The sequence below is a fragment of the Neomonachus schauinslandi genome, chromosome 3 (genome assembly GCF_002201575.2).
Source record: "Neomonachus schauinslandi chromosome 3, ASM220157v2, whole genome shotgun sequence".
In the NCBI taxonomy this organism is placed as follows: domain Eukaryota; kingdom Metazoa; phylum Chordata; class Mammalia; order Carnivora; family Phocidae; genus Neomonachus; species Neomonachus schauinslandi.
In genome coordinates this window covers 103,507,600-103,534,359 of record NC_058405.1, presented here as the reverse complement: position 1 = coordinate 103,534,359, position 26,760 = coordinate 103,507,600, and the positions used below count along the sequence as shown (strand labels likewise).

The 26,760-nt window shown below is 34.4% G+C and overlaps 1 protein-coding gene across 2 annotated transcripts; it reads right to left on the bottom strand.

Moving 5' to 3' along the window:
• Positions 1-625: 625 nt before the first annotated feature.
• Positions 626-25,746, bottom strand: SPOPL (speckle type BTB/POZ protein like). 2 transcript variants are annotated; one of them, XM_021695840.1, is made up of 10 exons: positions 25,610-25,746; positions 25,303-25,424; positions 24,907-25,058; positions 22,893-23,020; positions 17,504-17,681; positions 17,368-17,423; positions 15,874-15,996; positions 5,670-5,812; positions 5,528-5,581; positions 626-2,121 (listed from the first exon to the last, which is right to left on the bottom strand). In XM_021695840.1, exons 1-10 carry the CDS (start codon positions 25,685-25,687, stop codon positions 1,977-1,979), a joined length of 1,179 nt encoding a protein of 392 aa, XP_021551515.1. In that variant the 5' UTR covers positions 25,688-25,746; the 3' UTR covers positions 626-1,976. The 2 variants fall into 2 exon arrangements, with proteins under 2 accessions (XP_021551515.1, XP_044769203.1); XM_044913268.1 differs by lacking the exon at positions 5,528-5,581.
• Positions 25,747-26,760: the final 1,014 nt, after the last annotated feature.

The window sequence follows — 26,760 nt, the reverse complement described above, 5'->3', positions numbered from 1 at the left end:
CTCCCTACAGTATTTTTACACAGGATGGAGTCCAATAACATGAAAGAATCCTTCTATCCCAAGGGATTTTTCCAATTTCAAATTTAAGTTAATATAAGAAAGATTCCAATTAAACTACACAGAAAGAAATGAATATACTGAAAATACGATCTTTTCAAACTACAGTTTGTTGTGAATAACAAATGCTTACTTGAGAATGTTTGTTTAATGTAAATACGAATCACTCTTTATATATTAAGATTGCTTCAGTGAATACCTAACAAAGAGATAACAAAAATAAAATCTCAGGCTTCATTTTTCTCCTTTTGTCCTAAATTCAAAAATTAAATAAACACATCATACAAATTTTAATCTGGAGAATAAAGTATATATGCAAATATATTGGTATATGCGTTTTTTTTCCAGTGACACTTTTTCCCTTGTGGTCAAGTATAAATCTTGCCTAAGAAGCATACTGTCACTATTACAGGAAATCAGATGCAGTGACTTACCACTGATCACTCCTACTTCTCTGAGACAATGCACCAGAACAGACCTCCACTGTGAACAGAGCTATCTAAACACTGAACACGTGTATGTGTTTAAAGCTAAATTCATTTATAATAAAGAACTGGCCCATGAACAACAGTTTATAAATCGTTTATCCTGTTCACATTATGCAGAATTTCAATATCATCCACAATGTTAATACAGTAACTGAAACAGAAAGGAGAAAGCTAGGGGGGAGAAAAGGTTCAGAGTGTGGCCTGACATATTTCTAAAGGTTCTCTCCTCTAGTCTGCAAATAATGTAAGTTCACTGTTTTCAGAAGGAGAGTAGAGTATTCAGGATTTGTTTATTGTTCAGTTGCCTTCTCCAAAGTGTGATAAGACAGGAATAAATTCAATAATAAATATCTGAAATTCAAACCAATTTAACCTTAATCAAGGATATCTTTCTTATCTATTATCACAAACATCCCAATTGCCTCCATCGGTCTTAAAAAATCCTTTCAAAAGTTAAGACACAATTAATTATACCTTATTAATACCTTCAAAACAAAAAAAAATATATGTACCATTTAGCATACAAAAGTTACACATTAAAAGTGCATATATATCTTTCTTAATTGGCCCACTCGTTAAATTTACATTTGGTCATCCTTACTTTCAACATGGACAGAATTCTTCATATAAATGTAGGTCACTATAAATTAAAAAAAATTAATTCAGCACAAAACATGCTTTCTTTTTATTGAAATCTAAACCTCAATCAGTTCTCAATCATTGTAAACTTGAATAAACCCACAAAAACACAAGCAAAGGTTTGTTATGCTTCTCTTAGTTTGTTGGACAGTCAACACACAGACAAACATCATAAATTTTACTAAAAATTTGGGCCAACTCATTGCATATTTGCCCCCTAAAATGAAAAATAAATTAGAACTGAAGCAGTGTATTGCCGTAACTTACCTTGAAGGTAAGCAGGTTCTCCTATATTTATAAAACTTAGACTGGAGACATTACCAGTAATCTCCAATACAAGTGCTTTTAAGAAGAACCTAGTTTTAAACTTTGAGACAGCATAGGACAAACCCTGTAAAATTCATTTTGCTTTTTTCTCAAACTAATGGAAGATCCTTTTCAAACTTAGTATCTTCAGTTATCAATATTACTGCATTATGGAGCTAGTGCAATCCTGCATAGCCTTAGTCAAAATGACAAGGCACAATAAAAAAATTAAAGTATTATATGAACAAGAGAAGTCATTGAAGATAATTTAAGGCCTTGAAGTGAATTAGAGTATAATCAGTCTAATTTAAAGCTGAAGAATAAACCATAAATTATCCACCTGAAATGCAAGCAATATGCTTTTTCAGCTTCTGTTCTGTGGACAAGACAACAGAAACAACTCTTGCTTATGGTTTGTATATTAGAATCCTTCTGGACCTGGAGGAGTAAAAGTCAATTCCATTTTTCTACAGTTCATGGAAGATTTCAGGACTGTTTTAGCCGTTTGCGTGGAATGCCAAACTGTGGACACTGTGCAGATGCTAGTGCTCGGAAGGCTTCTGCAACTAAATGAGGGTGAGACTGAATCATGGACTTCCACCCTGATGTTTCCATTATGTCCGCGGCTTGGCTGGAAAAATAAAGTTAAGTTATGTTTATTAAAGAGTACTTCTCAAAACACATTATTAAAAAAAAAAAAAAAAAAACTTACAAATTTCAAAATGTTTTAAATAAAACACTTTACTTCTCTATGTCATCAAACCCCATGAATTCATGAAAATACCATCTTTACCTTACTGGTATTTTCTGTTGCAACTGAAACTATTAAATTCTTCTGCAAGTTCTATACTCTAGAAGTATCTTACACTTTTCTCCATAGTCCTAACTCCCACTGTCACCATTTCTGTACCAGCTCTTTCAAGAGCTTTTCCCTGGCTGTTACACACAGGTTTTCTCTAGAGTTCCAACTTTGGCCCTCTGCTCTTCTCCCTTAAGGTTCATTATTCATCCTATCGTATCCACTCTTCACAATTTTAACTATCATATTCAATGATGATAACGACTGATTTGCTAAATCCTAGGCCTCCCCACAAGGTACACTCCCAACCACTTTTTCTCTTTATTTGGAAGGGCTTCAGGACCTACAAATTCAGAATCGCCAGGTAAGAACTCAACAGGTCTCTCTCCATGCCCCAAATTCTTCCCTCATTTCCAATCAGCTAATGTTACCACCATCCCCAGTGATTCAAGTAAAAAACCTGAGTCATCCTAGACCATGTCCTTTCCAATCAATCATCAAAAGCCCTATTTTAATTCCCAAAGATATTTCAAATCCCCAGTCAAGGTTCACATCATCTCACATTTGGATTATCACAACAGTCTCCTAATTTGTCTTCTAGTTTCCTATCTTGCTCCTCTCAAACCAGCTTCCATGAGCTGCTTTAATAACACAAACAGGTTTACATTACATCCTCTTCTACTGTTCCCCATTGCCTGTATTCATGTTCTTTAGACAGAGAAACAAGTTTTCCTACTTTCTTTACCTGTGCACCTTGTGCTTACATGCTCGGGCATTTCACACACTGATATAGAACTGCTCGCTGTATATTAACTGAGCACGCAGAGTAAATACTGAATAACAAATCTAGTTATCCTCGTCTCTTTTCTCCCTTGTACTTATCCACCATTCAAATAATATCCAAATATTATAGACTGTCCTTTGAAAATATTGTATCTTTCCATTTCTCTCTAGCCCCAACTACTACCACTCAAGTCTAATTTCAACCTTCATCTCTTGCCTGAACTACTCCAATAATGTTCCAAGGTGTCTACCTGTAGTTGACCTTGCTCCTCAACTACCACCACCACCTCGAGCTCCCCACAATCGATTCTCTACCCTGCATGCAGAGATTGCTAAAAATGAAAACCTGATCATGTCCTACACTAGGTTAAAACCCTTCACTGTATGCCCATTTCTCTTTGAATAATGTCTTAAAGTCTCAGTGTTATTTACATGTCCTTCTAGGATCTGATCTCTGCCTGCTTTCTCTAGCTTCTTCTTCTCATAACCTCACTCTGACTCTATATTGTTCTTTCTTATCACCCAAACTTTGCATAACTGATTCCCTTTTTGTGGGATAGACTTTCACACTTCCTCCCTCTTCTTTACCAGGGTAACTCCTACTAATACTTCAGGTGCTTATTCAATAATTCCTCAAGAAGGCTTTCTACCCCTAGTTTAGGTAAGGTTCTTTTTGCTATATGCTTGGATGGGTATGCTATACATTATCTATTGTTACACTTTATTTCAATTACTTGTCTAATTCCTATTTGCCTCCTGCTAAACTATAAACTCCATGAAGGCAGGGGGAACGTTTGTCATGTTCACCACTATATTCTTCGGATAAGTACAGTGCCTAGGGTATTTACTGGGTAATAAATATAAATATCTGTCAAATGAATGATCACTTACTGCTTCATGCTTCTATACTTTGGATTGAGCTATGCTTTCTGTTCACAATGCCTGTTATTTCCTTCTTAGTTTTGCTATTTCCTATTCATGTTTAAAGCCTCAGATGTCATCTCCAGGAAGCCATCCCTAAACCATCCAGCCTTTATCCAGTGCCCTATACATATCTTCCTTTATCACATTACTTACCACATTATAATAATATATTTATGTACTTAGCTTTTATCATTAGATAAATTTCTCAAGAGAAGGATTTTTCCTAATTGTTTTTATATGCAACTCCTTAGCATGGTGCTTGAGACACAACAGATGCTAGGTAAATGTTTGTGGAACTAAACAGTAGCTAATAACAACTTTTTTCAATTTGCCTGACATCATATTACCTCTATGTCATTATGTTTATAACTTAACTAATTGTTCAGAATCAAATAGATACCTCTTAATATATCTGACATTTTCATTTATTTAATTCAACAAATATCTATTGAAGATCTGTATATACAACAGCTTCTCCAGAGGATGTGAAATAAACTGGCATTTTGACAGTGAAAAAAGTTGTACAATGTAAAATATTTTAACAGAATAAAACTAGAACTTGAAAGTGGCTAAGAACAAAGGATCACAAAATTATCATTTACTGCTAATACATTATATTTTAGAATCAAATGGATTTTTTTAGGATCAAATGCCATGATGATAATGTATTATCAACACACTAACCAATATAAAAAACAACCAATAACTTAAAAGTAGTCACGGATGAAAACAATGGGAAGTAATTAGGTCAACACTCATTGTCTCTAACTCTTTTTTCACTTATATCAAGTTTTGATAGTATGTGAACATGGAATTGAAGGGTTTACAGGTAAAAACTAATCAAAAGCAGGTGCGAATTCTTCAAACTATCTAGTCTTCACCTTTTCTGACTTTGAAAACTTACAAGAAGTAGACAAATCACTCTAAAAATGAGAGAAGAAAACATAAGAAGGGAATAGGAAGTTCTAGTAGTTCATATTCAGAAGGCCCAGGCTTAGAAACATGTAACAACTACCACACCTCTTACAGTTTTACCAGGGAAAGGAAAGAACAAATTGAACCATTTGGGAATATTAAACAGCTAGTCTAAAATACCATATGATTCAAGGGACTTGGCTAACCTAGAAGCAGTGGGTGTACATTCAAATGTAAATATTTTCTAGGCAAATATGGAGGGAACACTCCTCAGAGGATAAAATGAGTATTTCCCACATTTTTAGAAATGCTTTCTGAAGGGGCAGGGAAAAGCTCTCCAATAGCCATTGAAATACCTGGACTCAGTTATATACTATGAGCATATGTGCTTAAAAAATTAAAATGTAGATCCCAGTTCACATTAGAAGCTGATCCACAAGGGAGCATAGCCTCAAGAATCCACTAAGTCAAATTATTATTTTTTAAAATAACTGGCAGTTTGCCTCATATAACTAGTATCTGGATTCATACTTATTGCAGATGAGCAAAAGGCTATGCAAACACTTAATTTCATGTATGCAGATCAACTTTAAGTCAGAAACTGATGTCATCTTACTTGCTGTTCCAGTTTTTCCCATCTTTACACCCAAGCTGTCGAAGTACACTGCACCTGCATTGAAGATTTAAACACACTTAAAAAAAATCCGGTGAAAAAATGTTGAAGGTGTCATGCCCACTGAAATACAGGCATAGCTTACCTATTAATAAAGTCTATGGCTTGTGCTTTCAACTGTTCTGCACTGTGCAAATCTGCAAGGACAAGGGTATCAGCAACATTTTCTACTGAGAGGTTACTACACAACGCTTCTTCACACATGACCTTCAGCCGTTCCAGTGCATACTATCCAAAAGGAAAACAACAATTAAACATTTACTCAAATTACCAAGTTTTAAATACTTGGTATTTGTAATTTAGAAAATACTTGTTATCTGTAACTTAGAAAATAAAGTTAAAGCACATAATACTTTGAACTGAGAATAAAAGTCTTTTATTTTTATTTTTTAAAAGATGATTATTTATTTTTGAGAGACAGAGAGAGAGAGCGACAAAGCGCATGCCAGAGCAGGAGCGGGGGTGGGGGGGGCGCGGAGCAGAGGGAGACTCCCTGCCGAGCAGAGAGCCAGATGTGGGGCTTGATCCTAGGACCCTGGGATCATGACCTGAGCTGAAGGCAGATGCTTAACTGACTGAGCCACTCAGGTGCCCTTATGATTGAGAATAAAAAAAGTCTTAAAGTTATTTTAACCTAGTATTAAGAAGATACAAATGAATTCAAGAGAAAGACTAATTTTCTTTAGCAAATTGCGATTTGTGCAAAATACATACTGTCAATTTTAAAAACAGGGTTTTATTCTTTTAAAAAAACCCTTCCTGCTCAATACTCTTAATTGAGTGAATTTCTTTTCTCAAAACGCCAAAGTGTACCAGCCAGTACACTATGTTGCCACTGCTCAGTCTTGAAGAATGAATTATAAAGCTGAAAAAATCATTTTGATAACCACTTCTTTAGTTATTATGACAACTTCAGCAGCTTTATTGAAGTATAATTGATGTACAGCGAACTGCACATATTTAAAGTTTATACTTTGATAAGTTTATACCATATAACCATCATTAAATCATGACATTGAACATATTCATCATCCCCAAAAGTTTCTTCCTCTTTGAATTCCTCCCCTCGCCCCACTCCAGGCTACACCTCTGATATGCTCTCTCCTGCTGTAGTTTGCATTTTCTGGAGTCTTCTACAAATGGAATCATATAATTTGTACTCATTTCTGACTGGCTTCTTCTACTCAGCATACGTATTTGAGATTATGCATGTCTTTGCCATTTTATCAATAGTTCAATGCTTTTTATTGCTAAAAAATATCCCATTGCGTATAGACATACCACATTTGCTTCTGAATTCCTCTGTTGAAAAGCACTTGGGTGTTTCCAGTTTTTTAGCTATTATAAATAAAGCTTCTATTCACATCCAAGTCACTGTATGGGAATATGCTTTCTTTTCTCCTGGATAAAAAAGTAGACTTCCTAGATCGTAAGTGTGAAGCTTTTTAAGAAGCTGCCAATCTTTCAAAGTGGTTGTAACATTTTACATTTCCATCAGCAGTGTATGAGAGTCCTAATTCTTACACATCCTTGACCGTACTTAATATGGTCTTTGTAATCTCAGCTATTATAATACATGTGTAGAAATATCTCATATGGCTTTAATTTACCTTTCCCTAGTAACTAATGATGTTGAGCATCTTTTGATGTAGTTAACTGACTTTAGTTCAGGAAGTGTTTGTTCAAATATTTTCTTTATTTTTAGAAATAACATTGTTAGGTGCCTGGGTGGTTTAGTCAGTTAAGCATCTGCCTCTGGCTCAGGTCATGATCCCAGGGTCCTGGGATCTAGTCCTGCATCAGGCTCCCTGCTCAGCAGGGAGTCTGCTTCTCCTTCTACCCCTCCCCCGTCATGTACTCTCTAATAAATAAAATCTTAAAAAAAAAAAGTAAATACATATTTCCTTTAAAAAAAAAAAAAAGAAATAATATTGTTTTCTTGTAATTGAGTTTTGACAGCTCTTTATATAGTTTGAATACAAAAGTCCCTTAGCAGGGATGCCTGGGTGGCTCAGTCAATTAAGCAGCCAACTCTTGATTTCGGCTCATATCATGATCTCAGGGTCATGAGATCAAGCTCTACGTCAGGCTCCACGCTCAGGAGTCTGCTTGAGATCCTCTCCTTCTCCCTCTGACCCTCCCCCTACTTGTTTGCTCTCTCTCTCTAAAATAAATAAATCTTAAAAAAAACTAAAGCCATTGAGCAGCTATGTTCTGAATAAAAGCTGCTCATTAGATATATGCTTTGCAAAGTGTTTTCTCCTAGTTTGTGGCTAGTCGTTTCATTCTCCTGTGTTTTCTGAAGTTCTTAAATTTTTCTTAACCCTAATTTATCAATTTTTCTTTTATGTATTGTTTTTTGGTGTCATAGCTAAGAAGTCTGCCTAAAACAAGATTGTGAAGACTTTATCCTATGTTTTCTCTCAAAGTTTTAAATTTTAGATCTATAATCCATTTTGCATTACTTTTTGTATTTGGCTTGAAGTTCATATAAAAAGTTCATTTTTTTCAGGTATATAGGTATCCAATCCCTTCTTTACTGAACTGTCTTTCCACCTTTATCAAAAATTAGGTATCAGTGTATGTGACAGTCTATTTCTGTACTTTCCATTCTGTTCCAATAAGTTGTCTATCTTGTAACCAATACAACACTTCTTAAATCCTGAAGCTTAATTTATTTTTATTTTTTAAGAAGATTTAATTTATTTACTTGAGAAAGAGGGGGAGGGAGAGAGCACAAGCAGGGGGAGCAGCAGAGGGAGAGGGAGAAGCAGGCTCCCCGCTGAGCAGGGAGCCCCATGCGGGACTCAAACCCAGGACCCCAGTATCATGACCTAAGCTGAAGGCAGACGCTTAACCTACTGAGCCACCCAGGTACCCCTTAAATCCTGAAGCTTTATACTAAGTCTTGTTACCATGCAGTTTTAGCTCTCCACTTTGACCTTCTAGGTTCTTGCACTTGCATGTAAATTTTATATCCACTTGTCAAAAAAAACCAGAACAAAACAAAACCTGCTAAGGACATGCTGGTTCTACTAGTGAATTTTATTTTATTTTTAATTTTATTTATTTGACAGAGTGAGACACAGAGAGGGAACACAAGCAGGAGGAGTGGGAGAGGAAGATGCAGGGCTTGATCCCAGAACCCTGGGATCATGACCTGAGCTGAAGGCAGATGCTTAATGACTGAGCCACCCAGGCACCCCTCTACTAGCGAATTTTAAGAACTGAAATTTTAATATTGAGACTACTAGCCCACGAACAAAATTTCTCTTTCCATTTATATTTAGGTAGTACCTGGGAATTTCACTTATCAATATATTGTAATTATCAGTTCAGTCTTTTGACATCTTTTGCCAGATATATGCCTGTATATTTAATATTTTTGATGCTACTGCAAATGTCATTTTTAATTTAAATTTTTATTGAGATAGTTATAGGTTCACACGCAGTTATAAGAAATTAATAGATTCCAGCTTGAGAGAAATATGGCAACAAAGTAGGAGGACTCTAGGCTCTTCCTGTCCTATGAACACAGTTAGATAACTATCAAATCATCCTAAATACCCCAGAAATAGACTGGAAGACTGACGGAACAAACTCCACAGCTAAAGGGAGAGAAGAGGCCATACTGATAAAGGTAGGAAGTGTGGAGACCTGGTTTAGGGGAGAATGGATTTGGGTGCTGTGGAGGGGAGGGAGCTGCGGTCGTGGAGAAGGGTGAGAAAGAGAGGAGCACACAGGAGAATGCAAAGGGGAATGTTTCCCCAAAAATACTGGCTTGAAAATGAGAGGACCTGAATTTCATGACGTCTTCCAACAAGTGGAGCTTAAAGCCTAGAGTTTTAAAGATCTGTGGGCTTTGGCTCGGACAGAGTTCAAAGGGTAATGCCCTGCTCCTGGACGGAAGGCAGACAAAAAACCCAGGGGCAGGCTGTGTGGAAACAGCTATCTGAAGAATGCTGGGACACATCAGGGTTAGATTATTTGCTCTTCTCTGAGCGCATCCCTGAGAGGCAGCATTCACAGCGACACCTCTCCTAGAACAAAGGAGCTAGCCAATGCCAGTTAACTCGCCCACCCCTCAGCATAAATACAGAGGCAGCACTGCACTGACACTGGCTGCCTTAAATACTAACATCAAGCCCCACTCCCTTGCACTCTAGCAGGACCACCCTTCTCAGTCAAGCTTCCGTCAGTCCCAGCATAGCAGGCCATTCCTCCAGAAAACCAGCACAAACCCTGCCCATAGTTCTGTAGGGCCTCAGTTCCGGATGAAGTGGTGTCAGGTCTCATTTCACAAGCAGCCCAGAGCACACCTAGTTAAAACTCACCATATTCACATCCAGGGATGAAACACTGCCTCCCTCAGGCAAGGAGAGTCTTGTGGACAACTGCCTAAAGGACAGAGTAGCCAGAACACAACAGTGCATACGGAACACACTGGAAACACTCCCTGGAAGTGCCAGGCCCTGGGCACTATCACCTCTTCTTCATTAGGCCATTACTTTCAGGAATAGGAGACATAACTGGCTTTTCTAACACAGAGAAGCAGGCCCAGACTTAGACAAAAGGAGAAGACAGAGAAAATTATCCGAAATGAAAGAACAAGATAAGGTCATAGCCAGAGATCAAAGTGAAACAGATGTAAGTAACATGCCTGATGAATTTAAAGCAATGATCATAAAGATACTCACTGGACTTGAGAAAAGAATGGAAGAAATCAGTGAGACCCCTACCACAGAGATAAAAGAATTAAAAAAGAATCAGAGATGAAGAATATAATAAACAGGATCAGAAACAGGCTTGATGCAATGAACAGCAGGCTGGAAGAAGCAGAGGAACAGATTAGTGAACCAGAAGACAAAATAATGGAAAATAATGAAACGGACCAAAAGAAAGAATTATGCATGAGAAAAGACTTAGGAAACTCAGTGACTCCATCACGTGTAACATTCCTATTCTAAGAGTCCAGAAGAATAGGGAGCAAAGGGGGCAGAAAATTTACTTGAAGAAATAATAGATAAAAATTTCCTTAATCTGGGGAAGGAAAAGACCTGCAGATCCAGGAGGCATAGAGAACGCCCATCAAAATCAACTAAAGCAGGCCCACACAAAGACATATTATAATTAAATTCGCAAAATATAGTAATTAAAAAAAAAAGTCTTAAAAGCAGCAAGACAAAAGAAGTCCTTAACTTACAAAGGAAGACCCCTAAGGCTAGCTGGAGATTCTCAACAGAAATTTTGGCAAGCCAGAAGAGGGTGGCACGATATATTCAAAGTGCTGAATGGGAAAAATCTGCAGCCACAAATACTCTATCCAGCAAGGATTCATTCACAATAGAAGGAGAGATAAAGAGTTTCTTAGAAAAACAAAAACTAAAGGAGTTCTTAACCACTAAACCAACGCCTGCAAGAAATATTAAAGGGTACTCTTTGCAAGGCAGTCCAAAAGTAACAAAGACAAGAAAGGATCAGAGAAAGTCTCCAGAAACAATAACAAAACAAGTAATAAAATGGCAATAAATACATAGCTATCAATAATTACTTTGAATGTAAATGGACTAAATACTCTTATCAAAAGACACAGAGTGTCAGAATGGATAAAAAAAACAAGAGCCATATATGCTGCTTATAAGAGATTCATTTTAGATCTAAAGATACCTGCAGATTGAAAGTGAGGGGATGGAGAAAATTAACATGCAAATGAATGTCAAAAGAAAGCCAGAGTAGTGATACTTACATCAGACAAACTAGACTTTAAAACAAAGACTAACAAGAGACAAAGATGGACACTATATAATAATAAAGGGGACAATCTAACAAGATACAAGAATTGAATAATCATAAATTAGTCCATAAAGAGGCAAACGCAAGAAAACTAAAATCATACAATGCACCTTTTTTGACCACAATGCTATGAAACTGCAGGTCAACCACAAGATAAAAATCTGGAAAGACAACAAATACAGGATGTTAAACAACATGCTATTAAACAATGATGGGTCAACCAAGAAAGCAAAGAAGAAATTAAAAAAAAAAAATACATGGAAACAAATGAAAGTGAAAACAGTATGGTCTAAAACCTTTGGGATGCAGCAAAAGCAGTCCTAAGATGGAAGTATATAGCAATATACAGGCCTACCTCAAGCTAACTTTTCACCTAAAGGAGCTAGATACAGGATAACAAAGCTTAAAGCCAGCAGAAGGAAGGAAATAATAAAGATTACAGCAGAAATAAATGATACAGAAACTAAAACAAACAAAAAACAACAACAAAAAAACCCAGTGGAACAGATCAATGAATCCAGGAGTTGGGGAAAATTAATACAACTGATAAACCTCTAGCCGGACTTATCAAAAAAGAGAAAGGACCCAAATAAATAAGATCACAAAGAGAGGAGAAATAACAATTAACATCACAGAAATACAATTATAAGAGAGTATTATGAAAAACCATATGCCCAACAAATTGGACAACCTAGAAAAAATGGATAAATTCCTAGAAACATACAAATTGCCAAAACTAAAATAGGAAGAAATAGAAAACTTGAACAGATGGATAACCAGCAAAGAAATTGAATCAGTAATCAAAAAACTCCTAACTAAAGTCCAGGATCAGATGGCTTCACAGGCAAATTCTACCAAACATTTAAAGAAGAGTTAATACCTATTCTTCTCAAACTATTCTAAAAAACAGAAAAGGAAGGAAAACTTCCAAATTCATTCTATAAGGCCAGCATTACTGATACCAAAACCAGAAAAAGACACCACTAAAAAGGAGAACTATAGGCCAATATCCCTGATGAACATAGATGCAAAAATCCTCAACAAAATACTAGGAAACTGAATCCAACAATACACTAAAAAAATAATTCACCACAATCAAGTAGGATTTATTCCTGGGCTGCAAGGGTGGTTCGGTATTCATAAATCAATCAACATGACAGATCACATTAATAAAAGAAAGGATAAGAACCATATTCAATAGGTGCAGAAAAGGCATTTGACAAAGTACAACATCCATTCATGATTAAAAAAAAAAAAAAAAAAAAAACCTTAACAAATTAGGTTTAGAGGGAACAGACTTCAACATACAATGACCATATATGAAAACCCCACAGCTAATAACTCCCTCATTGGGGAAAAACAGAGAGCCTTTCCCCTATGGTCAGGAACAAGAAGACAAGGATGTCCACTCTCACCAACATAGTACTGGAAGTTCCAGCCATGGCAGTGAGACAACAACAAAAAAATAAAAGGCATACAAATTGGCAAGGAAGAAGTAAAACTTTCCCTATTTGCAGAAGACATGACTCCACCAAGAAACTGCTAGAACTGATGCATGAATTCAGTAAAGTCTCAGGATACAAAATCATCGTACAATCTGTTGCATTTCTATATACCAATAATGAAGCAACAGAAAGAGAAATTAAGGAATCAATGTCATTTACAACTGCACCAAAAACGATAAGATACTTAGGAATAAACCTAACCAAAGAAGTGAAAGACCTGTACTCTGAAGAATATACAACACTAATGAAAAAAATTAAGATGACACAAAGAAATGGAAATACATCCCATGCTCATGGATTGGAAGAACAAATATTGTTAAAATGTCATATTACCCAAAGCAATCTACACATTTAATGCAATCCCTATCAAAATATCAATAGCATTTTTCACAGAGCTAGAACAAACAATCATAAAACTTATATAGAACTACAAAAGACCCTGAACAGCCAAAGCAATCTTGGAACAGAAAAGCAAAGCTGGAGGCATCACAATTCTGGACTTCAAGTTGTATTACAAAGCTGTAATAATCAAAGCAGTATGGTACTGGCACAAAAACAGACACATAGATCAATGGAACAGAATAGAAACCCAGAAATGAACCCAGAACTATAAGTCAATTAATCTTCAACAAAGCAGGAAAGAATATCCAATGGGAAAAAGACTGCCTCTTCAACAAGTGGTGTTGGGGAAACTTGACAGCAACATGCAAAAGAATGAAACTGGACCACTTACTTATACCATACACAAAAATAAATTCAAAATGAAAGACCTAAATGTGAGACCTGAAACCACGAAAATCCTGGAAGAGAACACAGGCAGTAACTCTTTGACATCGGCCGTAGCAACCTCCTTCTGCATATGTCTCCTAACACAAGGGAAACAAAAGCAAAAGCACTGGGACTTCATCAAAATAAAAAGCTTCTGCACAGCAAATGAAACAATCCACAAAACTACAAGGCAACCTACAGAATGGGAGAAGATATCTGCAAATGATATATCCAGTGAGGGGTTAAAATCCAAAATAGATGAAGAACTTATAAAACTCAACACCCCAAAACCAAATAATCCAATAAAAATGGGTAAAAGACATGAACATACATTTTCCCAAAGATGACATATGGATGGCCAACAGACATATAAAAAGATGTTTAACATCACTGATCATCAGGGAAATGCAAATCAAAACTACAATGAGATATCACTTCACACCTGTCAGAATAACTAAAATCAACAACATAAGAAACAAGAGGTGTTGGTGAGGATGTGGAGAAAGGGGAACCCTCTTACACTGTTGGTGGGAATACAAACCGGTGCAGCCACTTTGGAAAACAGTATGGAATCTCCTCAAAAAGTTAAAAATAGAAAATACAAAAATACTGACTCAAAGGGATATATGCACCCTGATGTTTATAGCAGCATTATCTGTAATAGTCAAATTAAGAAAACAGCCCAAGTTGATATTTTATATATATATATATATATATAAAATAGACAGAGAGGGGGAATGGAATTTTACTTAGCCAAAAAAGGAATGAAATCTTGCCATTTGCAATGACATGGATGGGGCTAGAGAATACTATACTAAGTGAAAAAGACAAATACCATATGATTTCACTTATATGTGAATTTAAGAACAAAACAAATGAGCAAAGAGGAAAAAAAACAGAGAGGCAAATCAAGAAACAAGTCTTAACTATAGAGAACAAACTGATGGCTACCAGAAGGGAAGTGGGTGGGGGGATGGGTTAAATAGGTGATGGGAATAAAGGAGGGCACTTGTGATGAGCACCAGGTGATGTATGGAATTGTTGAATCGTTACACTGTACACCTGAAACTAATACTACACTCTATGTTAACTAATTGGAATTTAAATAACAACTTGGAGAAAAAAAAAAACAGATTCTATATACACTTGGCCTGGTAATGGCCCCACTGGTAGTATTTTACAAAATAAGTACAATATTGGGGTGCCTGGGTGGCTCAGTTGGTTAAGCGTCTGCCTTCAGCTTGGGTCATGATCCCAGTGTCCTGGGATCAAGGTCCGCATTGGGCTCCCTGTTCAGCAGGGAGCCTGCTTCTCCCTCTCCCTCTGCCATTCCCCCCAGTTTGTGCTCTCTCTTTGTCAAATAAATAAAATCTTTAAAAAAAAAAGTACAATATCACACACTCTCTCTTTCCCTGTGTGTAGTATGTGTGTTGTGTACGTATATATATGTATACATGTATGTATATATACATGCACATATTCACACACATAGGCATATGCATAAACTTACATATTATACGCATGGACATAAGTGGTATGAACATCAATACTTTTCAGAAAACCTCCAAATATGCTTACAGGACTGAGAACTATTGGCTTTGAGATTTTCTGGTATTTTTGCATTGTTTCTCAAACTTTAAGAAATCACCATTATAGGGGCACCTGGGTGGCTCAATTGTTTGGGCATCTGACTTCGTCTCGGGTCATGATCTCGGGGTCCTGGGATCAAGCCTCATGTTGGGCTCCCTGCTCAGCGGGGAGTCTGTTTCTCCCCCTCTCTCTGCCCCTTCCCCATCCCCGTTCATGGGTGCGTGCACTCTCTCTCTCAAATAAAAACAAAAATTAAAAAAAAAAAAAATCACCATTATAAAAGAACATCATAAAATTAACAATTTTTTTCTCTTTTCTATGCTATCATGTTAAAAAATAAATCTCTGAATACAGGGAATTAAGTTACAAAAATTCCAATATTTTCTTCTTTTTTATTATTTTATTTTATATATTCTAACTAGTTCAAGATATTTTTATGCCTTATTGATTAAAAAAATCTCATTTCCATATCTTCACTGTATGCTATTTCATAATATGCTCAAGAGCCATCTATAAATAGTACAAATTAATTCTTCAATATTTTAAGTTATTTGGGGTTTTCATTTGATGATAGCTTTCTAGATACAATAAGCTTGAGGAGATTTTTCAGCTTTTTAAGACCTACTTACTTACTTTGTCTGCAGCTGCCAACAAGTTGTCAGCCATTTTGTCAAGGTTTGGTGCTTTTCCTGTGTAAATGAATCTCATCATTTCTTTAAAAACCTCAGGGTCTACATCATTTATTTCCACTCGATTCTGATATTAAAAACAACATAAAAAAGTTATACTCAAAGAACATACACACACACAAATGAACCAAAGCGAAACTTGGATAATAATTTAACTAAATCTGCACCCAAGTGCTCTATTTTAAACTCTACTTTAAAATGGAGGTAAGTAAATCTTCAGTAAGCTAAGCAGGCAAAGTGAAGCAGGCAGGTCTAACAGAAGTATACCCAGTCAAGCACTACCATGTAGGTATATAAAACCTCAATTTCTCAAATATAAAGAGTAAAACAAAAACAAACGAAAGCCTTTAGGCCAAACAAAATACACGTGTTCAGTTCTTAACCTCTATCTTAGAAGAAGACAGCTATTAACTTTGTCTTTGTTGAATTCCAAGGTCATAGTACAATGCCTAAGACCCCACAACCAATGGTACTACTCCCATCTTTAAGCAAAAGTAGGGTCAGCTATTTCAAATAATTCCACAGCCCACTACCTTGGAATTCTCCCTTTTGCAAAAATGACATGTCATACTATCTACTGGCAAATTACCTCTCTGCTCAGAACATACTTGAGTCCAATGAGTAGTAATTCCTTTTTTACTCCTACATCTTCGTATTTGGTTTCTCTCGGGATCAATGAAGCTAAACATCTAACACTAAACAATACCAAACTTTTCTGACCCTTTGCTGACAATAACATTTGACATTATTCATGTCTCCTCATGTGGAAGTGATCAGAAGGCTAATCATAGTACCTGGCAGAACAACAATCCAAGGAAAGAAAGCAGCTATTTGCTGCAGCCTTTAGTTCTACAGAAAGAATGAAGGAGAGCCACATAAATAAACTTTGGAGTTACCCAGTTAGAGCATGAAGGCTCACATGTAAAACCAGCAAAGAATCAATCTCTGATCTTTAATCTGACTACATTTCAAGATGACAGGTGAAGGAGAAACATTTGGGAAAACCAAAGATGTAATATATTGATTAAATATATAATAACAATGATGTAATTTATGTCATTTTTTAAAAATCTAATAAATATCTTCTTATTTTAGTGGTAAAAAGAATGTAGAATTCCAAAATCAACACATAGTCTAGAAAAGAGGAATAAACATCTTAACCAGGAAACTCTCAAATAGCTATGGACCAGAACCACTCTTCTGGATAACAACTACCCACTTAGTTTGCCACCAGATGGACAACAAAATAGGTATTATCTGGAATATTCACCCACATTAGGCTACATCTATTGTTCTACTACAGAACACATTTTTTTCCTATCCTTCTATTTCTAAAATCATAATGTAACAATGAGAACATGCACCATTACTTTCAAAATATACATTTCACTATTCTACAGTAGTACAAATTAAATATTAGCCTTTAAACCATGTTTACCTTTTTGCTTTCTTCCATTTCATGTTCAAACATTGCATTAAAAACTGGGGATCGAGCTGTAACAAGATTATGCATCATTATTTAATGCACAGATTTATGGGAAAAATGTACAATATTACCCAAAAGGTGAAAGTACCTGCAAGTACAGATTTATGAGCTTTAAATTCTTGTCCTCTCACAAAAAAACTGCAATCTGTAAATCTTGTGTTTTCCCAGAGATTACCTAAATCTTCTGCTAGTCGACATTCAGGCACCTTCAAAGTATTTGTATTAGTATGTCCTGATATATTTACTGAATCTTGGACCACACTCACCTAATAAAAAAGGGATAGCAAGAAAAACACTTTTACAAATTAGTATCAGTAGTTATTAAGTCTATACTTAAATTTCTTATCATTAAAATCATTTGGACAATTCAAAGTACTCCTGATCAAAAATGTTAATATTGGGAACTAAATTTAAGGATACAATTTAAAGGACAGAAAACAGAAAATATTGATTTTCACGTGACATTTTATGTAAATAAATGGCTTATCGATTGGTTGGAATGCTTGGTTATTAAAGTAATCACACAAACTATTTCTCAGGAAAATAAAAGTCATAAGATGATGTCAAACTGAAACAAGCAGGAGACATTTTTGTGAGGTGAAGGAAGAAATTTCTTTAATTTTTATTTTCTCACACCAAAGACCTATCAACATTTAAAAATTACTACACATGTAATAAACATGGCATCACACTCATAAGGACTTTTTATAGTATTTTAAAAAAGGTTATAAAATTACAGTCTATGATATGTGACTTGGGAAGTACTGTAGGTGTGTGATTTCTACATGTTTTGACTCTAGTTAAATTTATTTAAATATCTAGTAATATTGATTTAAATTGTAAAGTACAAGAATTCTCACAAAACCAATTGTACTCATTAAAATTCATGGATATCTTTTATAATAATCAACAGTAATAATACAATTTAGTTCAATTTGTAGACCTTTTGTTTATGAAATAATAAAAGTATGATTAAAACAATGTTTTTATACAGATTTCAATATAATATGAATTAAATTTTCTCTCATTAAAGAGGACTATATACTGAATAAAATCTTAAAACACAATTGAGTCTTGAGCACCACTTTTAAGAAAAAGTATGTTACGAATATTAGAAATTTCATATTACATTTAATAAGTGGAAGAAAATACTACTCAATTATTAAAGCAAATATTTCAAAAAAAAAAAAGCAAATATTTCAGAGTAAATGAACCATTAGTGCATTAGTACTATGTGTTAGTTATCTACTGTTTTAAGCTTCTAAGTTTTGTGGTCATTTGTTAGCTAACACAGAATATATAATAATGGTCCAATATAAAATATCTCAAGAATATTAAATCTCAGGAAGTTCTCCTTCATCCTGATGTATATAAACATGTATCACATGGGAATGGATGGATACTTCTAAAGAAAAACTTTATTTTTCTGAGGATATTTTTATTAGCCATTTTGTTTTTTCAACTTGTATTATTAACTATTTGGCATCATATATATCATAGAAATCATCTAATCCAATCACCTTATTTTATAGAAAGATTTCAAAGGAAGATCAAAGAAGGTAACTAATGTGTCAATCACACTGGCAATCAGTATCAAAGGAAGACTAGAGACTATAATTCTCAGATTCTTTTTTTTTTAAATCATTCTTTGTACACTTCTTTGGATATCTTTTAAAATCATTAGCACTACTTTAATGCAACTATGGTTCAAAAAGGATTTATTGCAACAATACTGTGAGATAATTTTCTACATATAGAAGCCAAGACATTGCGTAAATAATAAATTAATTAATTAATTAATTCTAGCAATAAAGGTTCTCTATTCTATTAATTTTTTAATTATCCAAATTGTTTCTAAAATGACTACAAAAAAGAAAAACTTCACTAATCCTTATCTGATTACCCTATTATGCTACCCATTATAACTTAATGATACTTTAAAAATGCTGGTGTTGATACTCAGGATTTAGTTAGAGATCACTTTTTTATCATATAGACAATATTTATTTCTTCCTATCAAGCACTGGTCTTAAAAATTTCTAGACACTAGGAAGTGGATCAGTTCAATTACTTGCATAAAGTATGCAGTCAAGTCATAAAAATGTGACAACATATTTAATTTTAGGAAAGGATTTTTTAAATTCTATTTATTACCTATTATCGTAACTCAAAATAATACATTAAACATAAAAATTTGGCCAAAATCAGGTGACAGAAGAAATAAAATGATCAAAAAACAAAGCCATTTTTATCAGGCATAGCTACTGATGATGTTATATTTTTATTTTGTATATGTAATCATAATTCAGAAGAAGTTGTATTATTAACATACATCTACATAGTATTGTCATGGCGACCACAAATTTTAACTAAGACTTAATTAACATTTCATACTTCAAGGTGTATTCAAGGGACTATTTATGCAGCAAAAATTAATGATTAATTAACAATTAATACAGAACAAAATCTGATTATTTTCTGGATACCTATATTTAAGAAACTGGTAAAATTTTAGTTTTCTCTAGCACATATTCAAATACAGGTAATGAACATTCTTACTGAATGGAACCTAGAGTAAAAAATTCAGAAAAAAGTCTGAGATTCTTTCTTAGGGTTAAATTGTTCTTTCAAAATAAAAAGGCAAAGTTACAATATTCAAAATTGACAAATGCTGCAAAACAAAACCTCAAACACATTTGAAAACTCTTCTTCAAATGTGGTTTTAGCTTGTGAGAATATAATTTAGACTAAAGATGAACATATACAAATTCTAATCAACTGTGACTACCCTAGAAATCTGGGTCTACCATAGTGTGCACTGAGGTGACTACTGTTTCCAGTTTTAAAAAAATCTCAATTCTCCAAACTAGTTTTAAAAACTAGGAATTTATAATGGTTCATCATAGTACAAATTTTGCCACTCTTAATCAACTACCTAACCATCCTTCACAGTGGCTCCACAGTGAGAAACTTTCAACAGTCCAATTTCACATCTTCTAAAATAGTGGATCTTAGACTTTTTGACTGTCCTAGATAGGCATCCTTCTCAAAAATTTGGGTGACAGAAACAGGGCTGTCAACTTTTCATTTTGCCATAAAAGGGCTTTTTAAAGAATAAAACCTAACTTCCATCCATTATCACAAGTATTTTAAAACAGAAGTGATATCTTAGCAACAAAAAAATAGGATGGGAAAAACGGTATATCCTTCTAGATGAATTAACTTTATGAAAAACTCAATACATAACATATATTCTATCTGTATATGCATAATCTTCTGCAATCGTGGAATACTATGGGTCTACAGACTATGAGACTAAAAATCTACTGGATTTAAAAAGATGAACTAAACAGTTTTCTATTTTTCAAATGTATTCCTCAAGTCCTGTCTTCTGCATCACTTTGGGAGGGAGAGAAGGGGCAGAGCTCTTTACACTGTTAGAGATATCTACCTCTGGCTACTTGGTTCATAGTGGAACTTGCAAGATGAAGTTAGGTCTTGCAGAAAAAGGGTAGCACCCAACTGCCTTACCTGTCTACAGCACCACTTGCAGGGGAGGGGGAGGAGGCAGTTCTTTAGGTAGGGCAGTGCAATGCTTCCTCCTCTTCTGCAAGCAGTGCTGGAGGTGCTGTAGAAGGAAGGGCATCAATGAGAGGTATAGAAGAAATGGTGGAGGGCATGAGGAATGTTCGTTCAAAGTACTTTTTGCCCACCGATGCTAAATACAGTGCCCAGGGTATAAGTCTCTACATCAGTAAAAAGGTACATATTACAAGTATCCAAAACTGAATCTGATCAATGCCAACTTAAAATATAAGTCATGGTGGGTTATATTTTTAGGAGGTCACTAGCATGTGGATAAAAAAACATACTTCAAAAGTATATATTGAAAAAAGATCTTAATTTCAGCCTTCATTCTGAATTTCTCGGTTGACTAGGTTCCAATATAATATGCTTAGGAAAATATCTGTAAACACGATCTTAATTCCAAAAAAAAAAAAAAAAAAAAAATTTTCTTAAAGAGTTTATTTACATAAAGACTTTTAACTGCAGTAAATTTTTGAAATTGGATTACATAGCTTTTTAAGGTCCTTTAAATTCAAAGATTATATGATTTAAAAAAATTAACATGTTGGAATTTAAGATAACTGCTAAAATTCTGGAAGAATCTACATTAAGGATGTTAAAATTTTTAAATAATACCTGTATTTATTTAAAATACTACTCTGAATATATGTCTATTGGCAACAAATGTTCTAGTATTTGTTTTACAAATTATTTAATGATAAACTCTGCTGAAGACACTTGTGGTATGTGCTTTACCAACCAAATAATTATATTCGTAAATTCATTCTACAGTTCATTTAACTTGTCTAAGTGAAAATAAGATGCACTATATTTGCATTATGTAGTCTCTAGAGCCACATTTCAATTATTTTTCTGACAGCATAAAAACATACAATTAGTTTATAATGTTGCCAAGAAATTCTACATATTTTCTACAAAGAGATTAAAGCTAATTTAGTAGCAGTTAAGGTAAGTTACCATGCTTCCAAGACACTCACTGGTCTATAATAGCTTACTGAAATATATTTAACATTGAGTTTACTTGATCATAACCTTTCAATTAGTTTTCCTATGAAAATTATCAACTACCTTAAACATTTTGATGTAACTATGTTATTGATGTATATTCTCTATAAACTGTATTGGTAACATAATCCTTGAGTTCACTCCGAAGAGAAATCTCAACTATTTGTATAGATAAAACCATGTAATGATAACAATGACAAAAGTGAATTCCAGTCTCAAATTAAGACAAATCATAAGTGTAAATTATTATAGGGGCTATGCTGGTTACTGTTAAAATATGACATTTTATACAAATAAATATACCTCACAAGTTCGTGAACAGACATGGGCAAATCTTAAAAATTTGGGATGCTATTTCTTATAATGCTAACATCTATTTAATTAAATGAATCCAACTGTCTGAATAAACAAAAAGCTTCCCAATCTCTTCAGGAACTTTCATTATGTATGTATTCAAACTGATACAATACTAATCATGTTTAATATGGTCAACCTGAATATGACAAAAAATAATGAACATCTATGTTACAATTATTCAGAATGAAGAAGATACTTACAAATTTTCATATAAAGATATACACATCTATAGTCTTCCTAGGAGGAAGAAGTATTTAGTATTTGGTAGTATAACTACCATATATAATTTATAGCTATAGACATGACAGATATTTTTCAGGATGGGCTACTTACTACACTGATTTCTAAAACAATCTAGTCTTACTGGTAAAAACATTTACAAATGAAACCTTATCAATTATACCAATTACTTAATTTTAAAAATATACCCTATTAAAAAAAAGTATACCCAGTATAGTTCTACTTTATATTTTTGCTTTATCACGAAATATAACTTTGGAGTTCCTCGAAATAAAAAATATACCCACCTCACAAAATAATGTAAGCTTGTCGTCTGGTAAAAGACCATTAGCTTCATCAAGCAAAAAATCCCTTCGAATGAATTTTTTAAAACCCCAGTCTTTCCCTTGTACAAATCGATATGCTCTTTGGCTTTCTGGTGGAAAACAGAATAGAAGTTTAAATAAAAAAAATCATCTAATTGATAACACAGTTAAATGAATATGCAAAAATAAAACTTGGCCAATACATCCGTTATAAGAATTATAGATATATGTGTTCATAAATGAAATGTCTTAAGAGTTACATCACGTAGGACAAGATTATTTCACAGCAGTATTCAAATTTTGGCCACCATCAATGAGCTCACTTTCAGATTTCTGGATCTCTAAGTAGAAGAAAAGCCGTATCCAATCTCCTGGAGAAGGAAGAGATCTCTCTAACAATGCAGGCCCTTGAGTAATGGAGGAGGAACAAAACACGTTGGCATAGGCATATTCCTCCTCATCAAAATCTGATTAGAAACATACCCCTCATTTCTTGCTTCTCCCTCTAAAAATGGACGCTCAGAATCTCCAAGGCATCCTTTAACTTTCCTGGGGCATCTATCCCACTAATTTAAGTTTTAATGAACTAGAGAAAAATCCATCAACTGGGAAAACAAACAAAACAAAAAACACTTAAGTCTCTTATCACTCCTAGATCTTTGGACATAATCCCCTCACCCCTAAAAACAACTTTCATAAAGTCTAAAAGATGATTTTAGTATAATTTGTAAAAAAAAAACAATAAAGTCTGAGGCAAATGTTTCAAATGGCTAGCATACTGTAGAACTGTGTATTATAAAATAAACAAGATCCTCAACAGAAAGTATTTACAATCTGTTATACAAAGTATTAACTGGAGGTGAAAAATCAGTAATAAACCTAATTGAAAGATTCCACATTATGGACTGAATGTTTGTATCTCCCCCAAATTCTTATGTTGAGATCATATCCCCCAAAAGGATGGTATTAAGAGGTCAGTGATTGGAACTAGATGAGTTCATGAGGGTGGAGACCTCCACAAAGCTCCCTAGAGCTCAATCAGCCATGTGAAGACAGTGAGAAATCAGCCGTCTACAACCCAGAAGAAGGCCTTCACCAGAACTTGACCATGCTGGCACTCTGATCTTGGACTTTCAGCCTTCAGATCTGTGAGAAGCCAACGTCTGTTGTTTATAAGCAACCCAGTCTATGGTACTTTGTTACAGCAGCCTAAACCAAGACACCCCACTACCATAAATGACAGACATGAGGAAAATATATATAAAACAATGTATTACTTAGGCAATAAAAGATATTATTTAAAACTTTATCTGGAGGAAGTTTTTTTTTTGTTTTGTAATGATGTTACTTGATTCTGTGATTCACTTCTGGAAATCACTTAAAATTTAATGTGGCAGTTTATGATATATTTTCCTACTATGCACACTGTACGTTTCCTACAATGCTCTTCTATTATGAAGTTCTAGGCCACATGGTTTCAGCTGACTATATATATGAAGCTTTGAAATGAATTTAATAGGCCCTGAGACTAAGGAAAACTGATTTCCTTTTGGTCAGTGTTCAGTCCACTGCTCAAAAAAATTCTAGTGATAGAATACCAGAACATTCAATCTCCTTTCACATTGTTCCTCCGATTTTATTATCTGGAAAAACAGTAAGGGAGAACTATTTCCTGAACACCAATTATATTTGCCAGGAACTAAACCAGGCGCCTTGCCTAAAAGCAACTATTTTTCTAAGTGACAAGTAAATATTGTTTTAGGACATGAAAAAGTAAAATTAATATTATATTTAACAAATTTTACATGTCTTATGAAGTCTAAGATTTATTAAAACAACCACAACTTCAGACCAGCATTTAAAATTAAACAATGGCCACACTGCATGTTTGAGGTTAAGCAGATTTCAATGGGGAAAAAAATATATCCTTTTTTAGGTAAAAGTACATAAGTTAACAAGCAGTTACTCAGAGACTTCTTTACTTCAAATCACTTACCCATTGCTTTTGTTTCTTCCCTTTTAGCGTTTAGAAGGGAAAATTTGAATTTTGCTCGAACTTCACTTTTTGGGCAGCTGACTAAAAGCAAATATAAGGACAAGTAGTCTTTACTTTCATCATCTAATCCCTTTGGATTTACCCTCAGGCACCTAAAATAAAACAACAGGCTCATATGGAGGAATATAAAACTTAAAACATTCAAAAGAGAGAGGCAATACTGAAATTAATTGTTAAATAGCACAAATAGCACTCCTATCAATATCTCCAGTTCTTTATAATTCTCAATACTATTAGGAAATTATAAATCTAATATAACCCATTAAGAATCAGTATCAAAACCATAAAGTAGCTGAAGACTATATCAAAAACAAAAATTCAAAACAAAAATCTTACCATTTCATTTTGTCACTGGGGCTAGATGAGAATGTTGAACTTTTTAACACTTCACCCATTTCCTCTCGACAAAAACTGAAGTTATTAATGGTCCACATGTAGGAAAATTTCACTACTTTAACCTAAGAGATTCAGAAAACCACTTTTACAATGATGACTTTTTTGCTTTTAACTTGTCACATGTTAAAAATTCTGTGACCCACTTTTCTAACACCTGGAATAACTATAACAAAATGCTTTACGATATTTTCAAAATACTATAAAATTTGTAAATGGCATAGAGTAAGGCATTTTTAACAGCATGTACCTGTGTATAACACCAGCTTTCTGCTATAGGACCAGTAGACATATCTCCAGGGAGAGGTGGGCTGGGTTCCCGAGACATTGCCACTTTACTGCAGTCTTCCAAGATTTATGCAATATCCCACACAGATGAATACTTTACTAAAAAGAAAAGAAGTTTCATTTACTGATCAAAAGGTTAGACTGAATCAAGAGGAAGTAAATAAAACAATTAGTTTTCCAAATTCGATTATGAAGGAACATGCAAGGGTTTCATTATTTCAATAATTAAAAAAAGAAATCATAATCCTTTGTGACATGTAACACTTAAAATCTAAACAAACTTAATGCTTATAGATATTATTTTATAAAGGTATACTTACCAAAATAGCACAAACCAAAAAATATAGTTTAATAGTAAGAGTATAAACATAAAATCACAAAATGACATGGACGCTTACTGACAACAATTATCATTGTGCCTTGAATAAGATGGGGGGTTAGGAGCACTGAACCTCCAGGCAGTCAAAAATCCACATATAACTTTTGACTCCCTAGAAACTTCACTACTAATAGCCTACTATTGACCAGAATCCTTACTGATAACATGACAGCTGAGTAACACATATTTTATATATGTGTTTTATACTGTATTCTTATAATAAAGCTAGAGAAAAAGTTATTAAGAAAATCATAAAGAAAATACATTTACTGTACAATATTGATTGAAAAAAAATCTGCATATAAGTGGACCTGCACAGTTCAAACCCATGTTATTCAAGGGTCAACTAGTATCTGATTCACCTTTATCTTCTTTTTTTTTTTAAAGATTTTATTTATTTATTCATGAGAGACAGAGAGAGAGACAGAGGCAGAGGGAGAAGCAGTCTCCCCGCGGAGCAGGGAGCCTGATGCGGGACTCGATCCCAGGACCCTGGGATCATGACCTGAGCCGAAGGCAGACGCTTAACCGACTGAGCCACCCAGGCGTCCCTCACCTTTATCTTCTGATATATTCACAAAAATCAAAAGGGTTGCAAAGTTAAAACAGTCCTGAAAACTACAAACATTAGTCACTCATCTGTCCAAGTTTTGGTCAAAACAGAGTGGCAACTAACAAGCAATATTTTATGTGAAGAATTACAAAGATTTCTACAGAAGTCTACCTCTATCTCA

Bases quoted from the DNA above. Each gene is read 5' to 3' on its own strand.
- SPOPL (XM_021695840.1), bottom strand. From the start codon at position 25,687: ATGTCTCGGGAACCCAGCCCACCTCTCCCTGGAGATATGTCTACTGGT. The intron at 17,424-17,503 runs GTACTTTCACCT...ATCTTGTTACAG, and splicing joins TCATAAATCTGTACTTGCAG to CTCGATCCCCAGTTTTTAAT. The intron at 5,813-15,873 runs GTAAGTAAGTAG...CCTTTTGGATAG, and splicing joins TGTTGGCAGCTGCAGACAAA to TATGCACTGGAACGGCTGAA.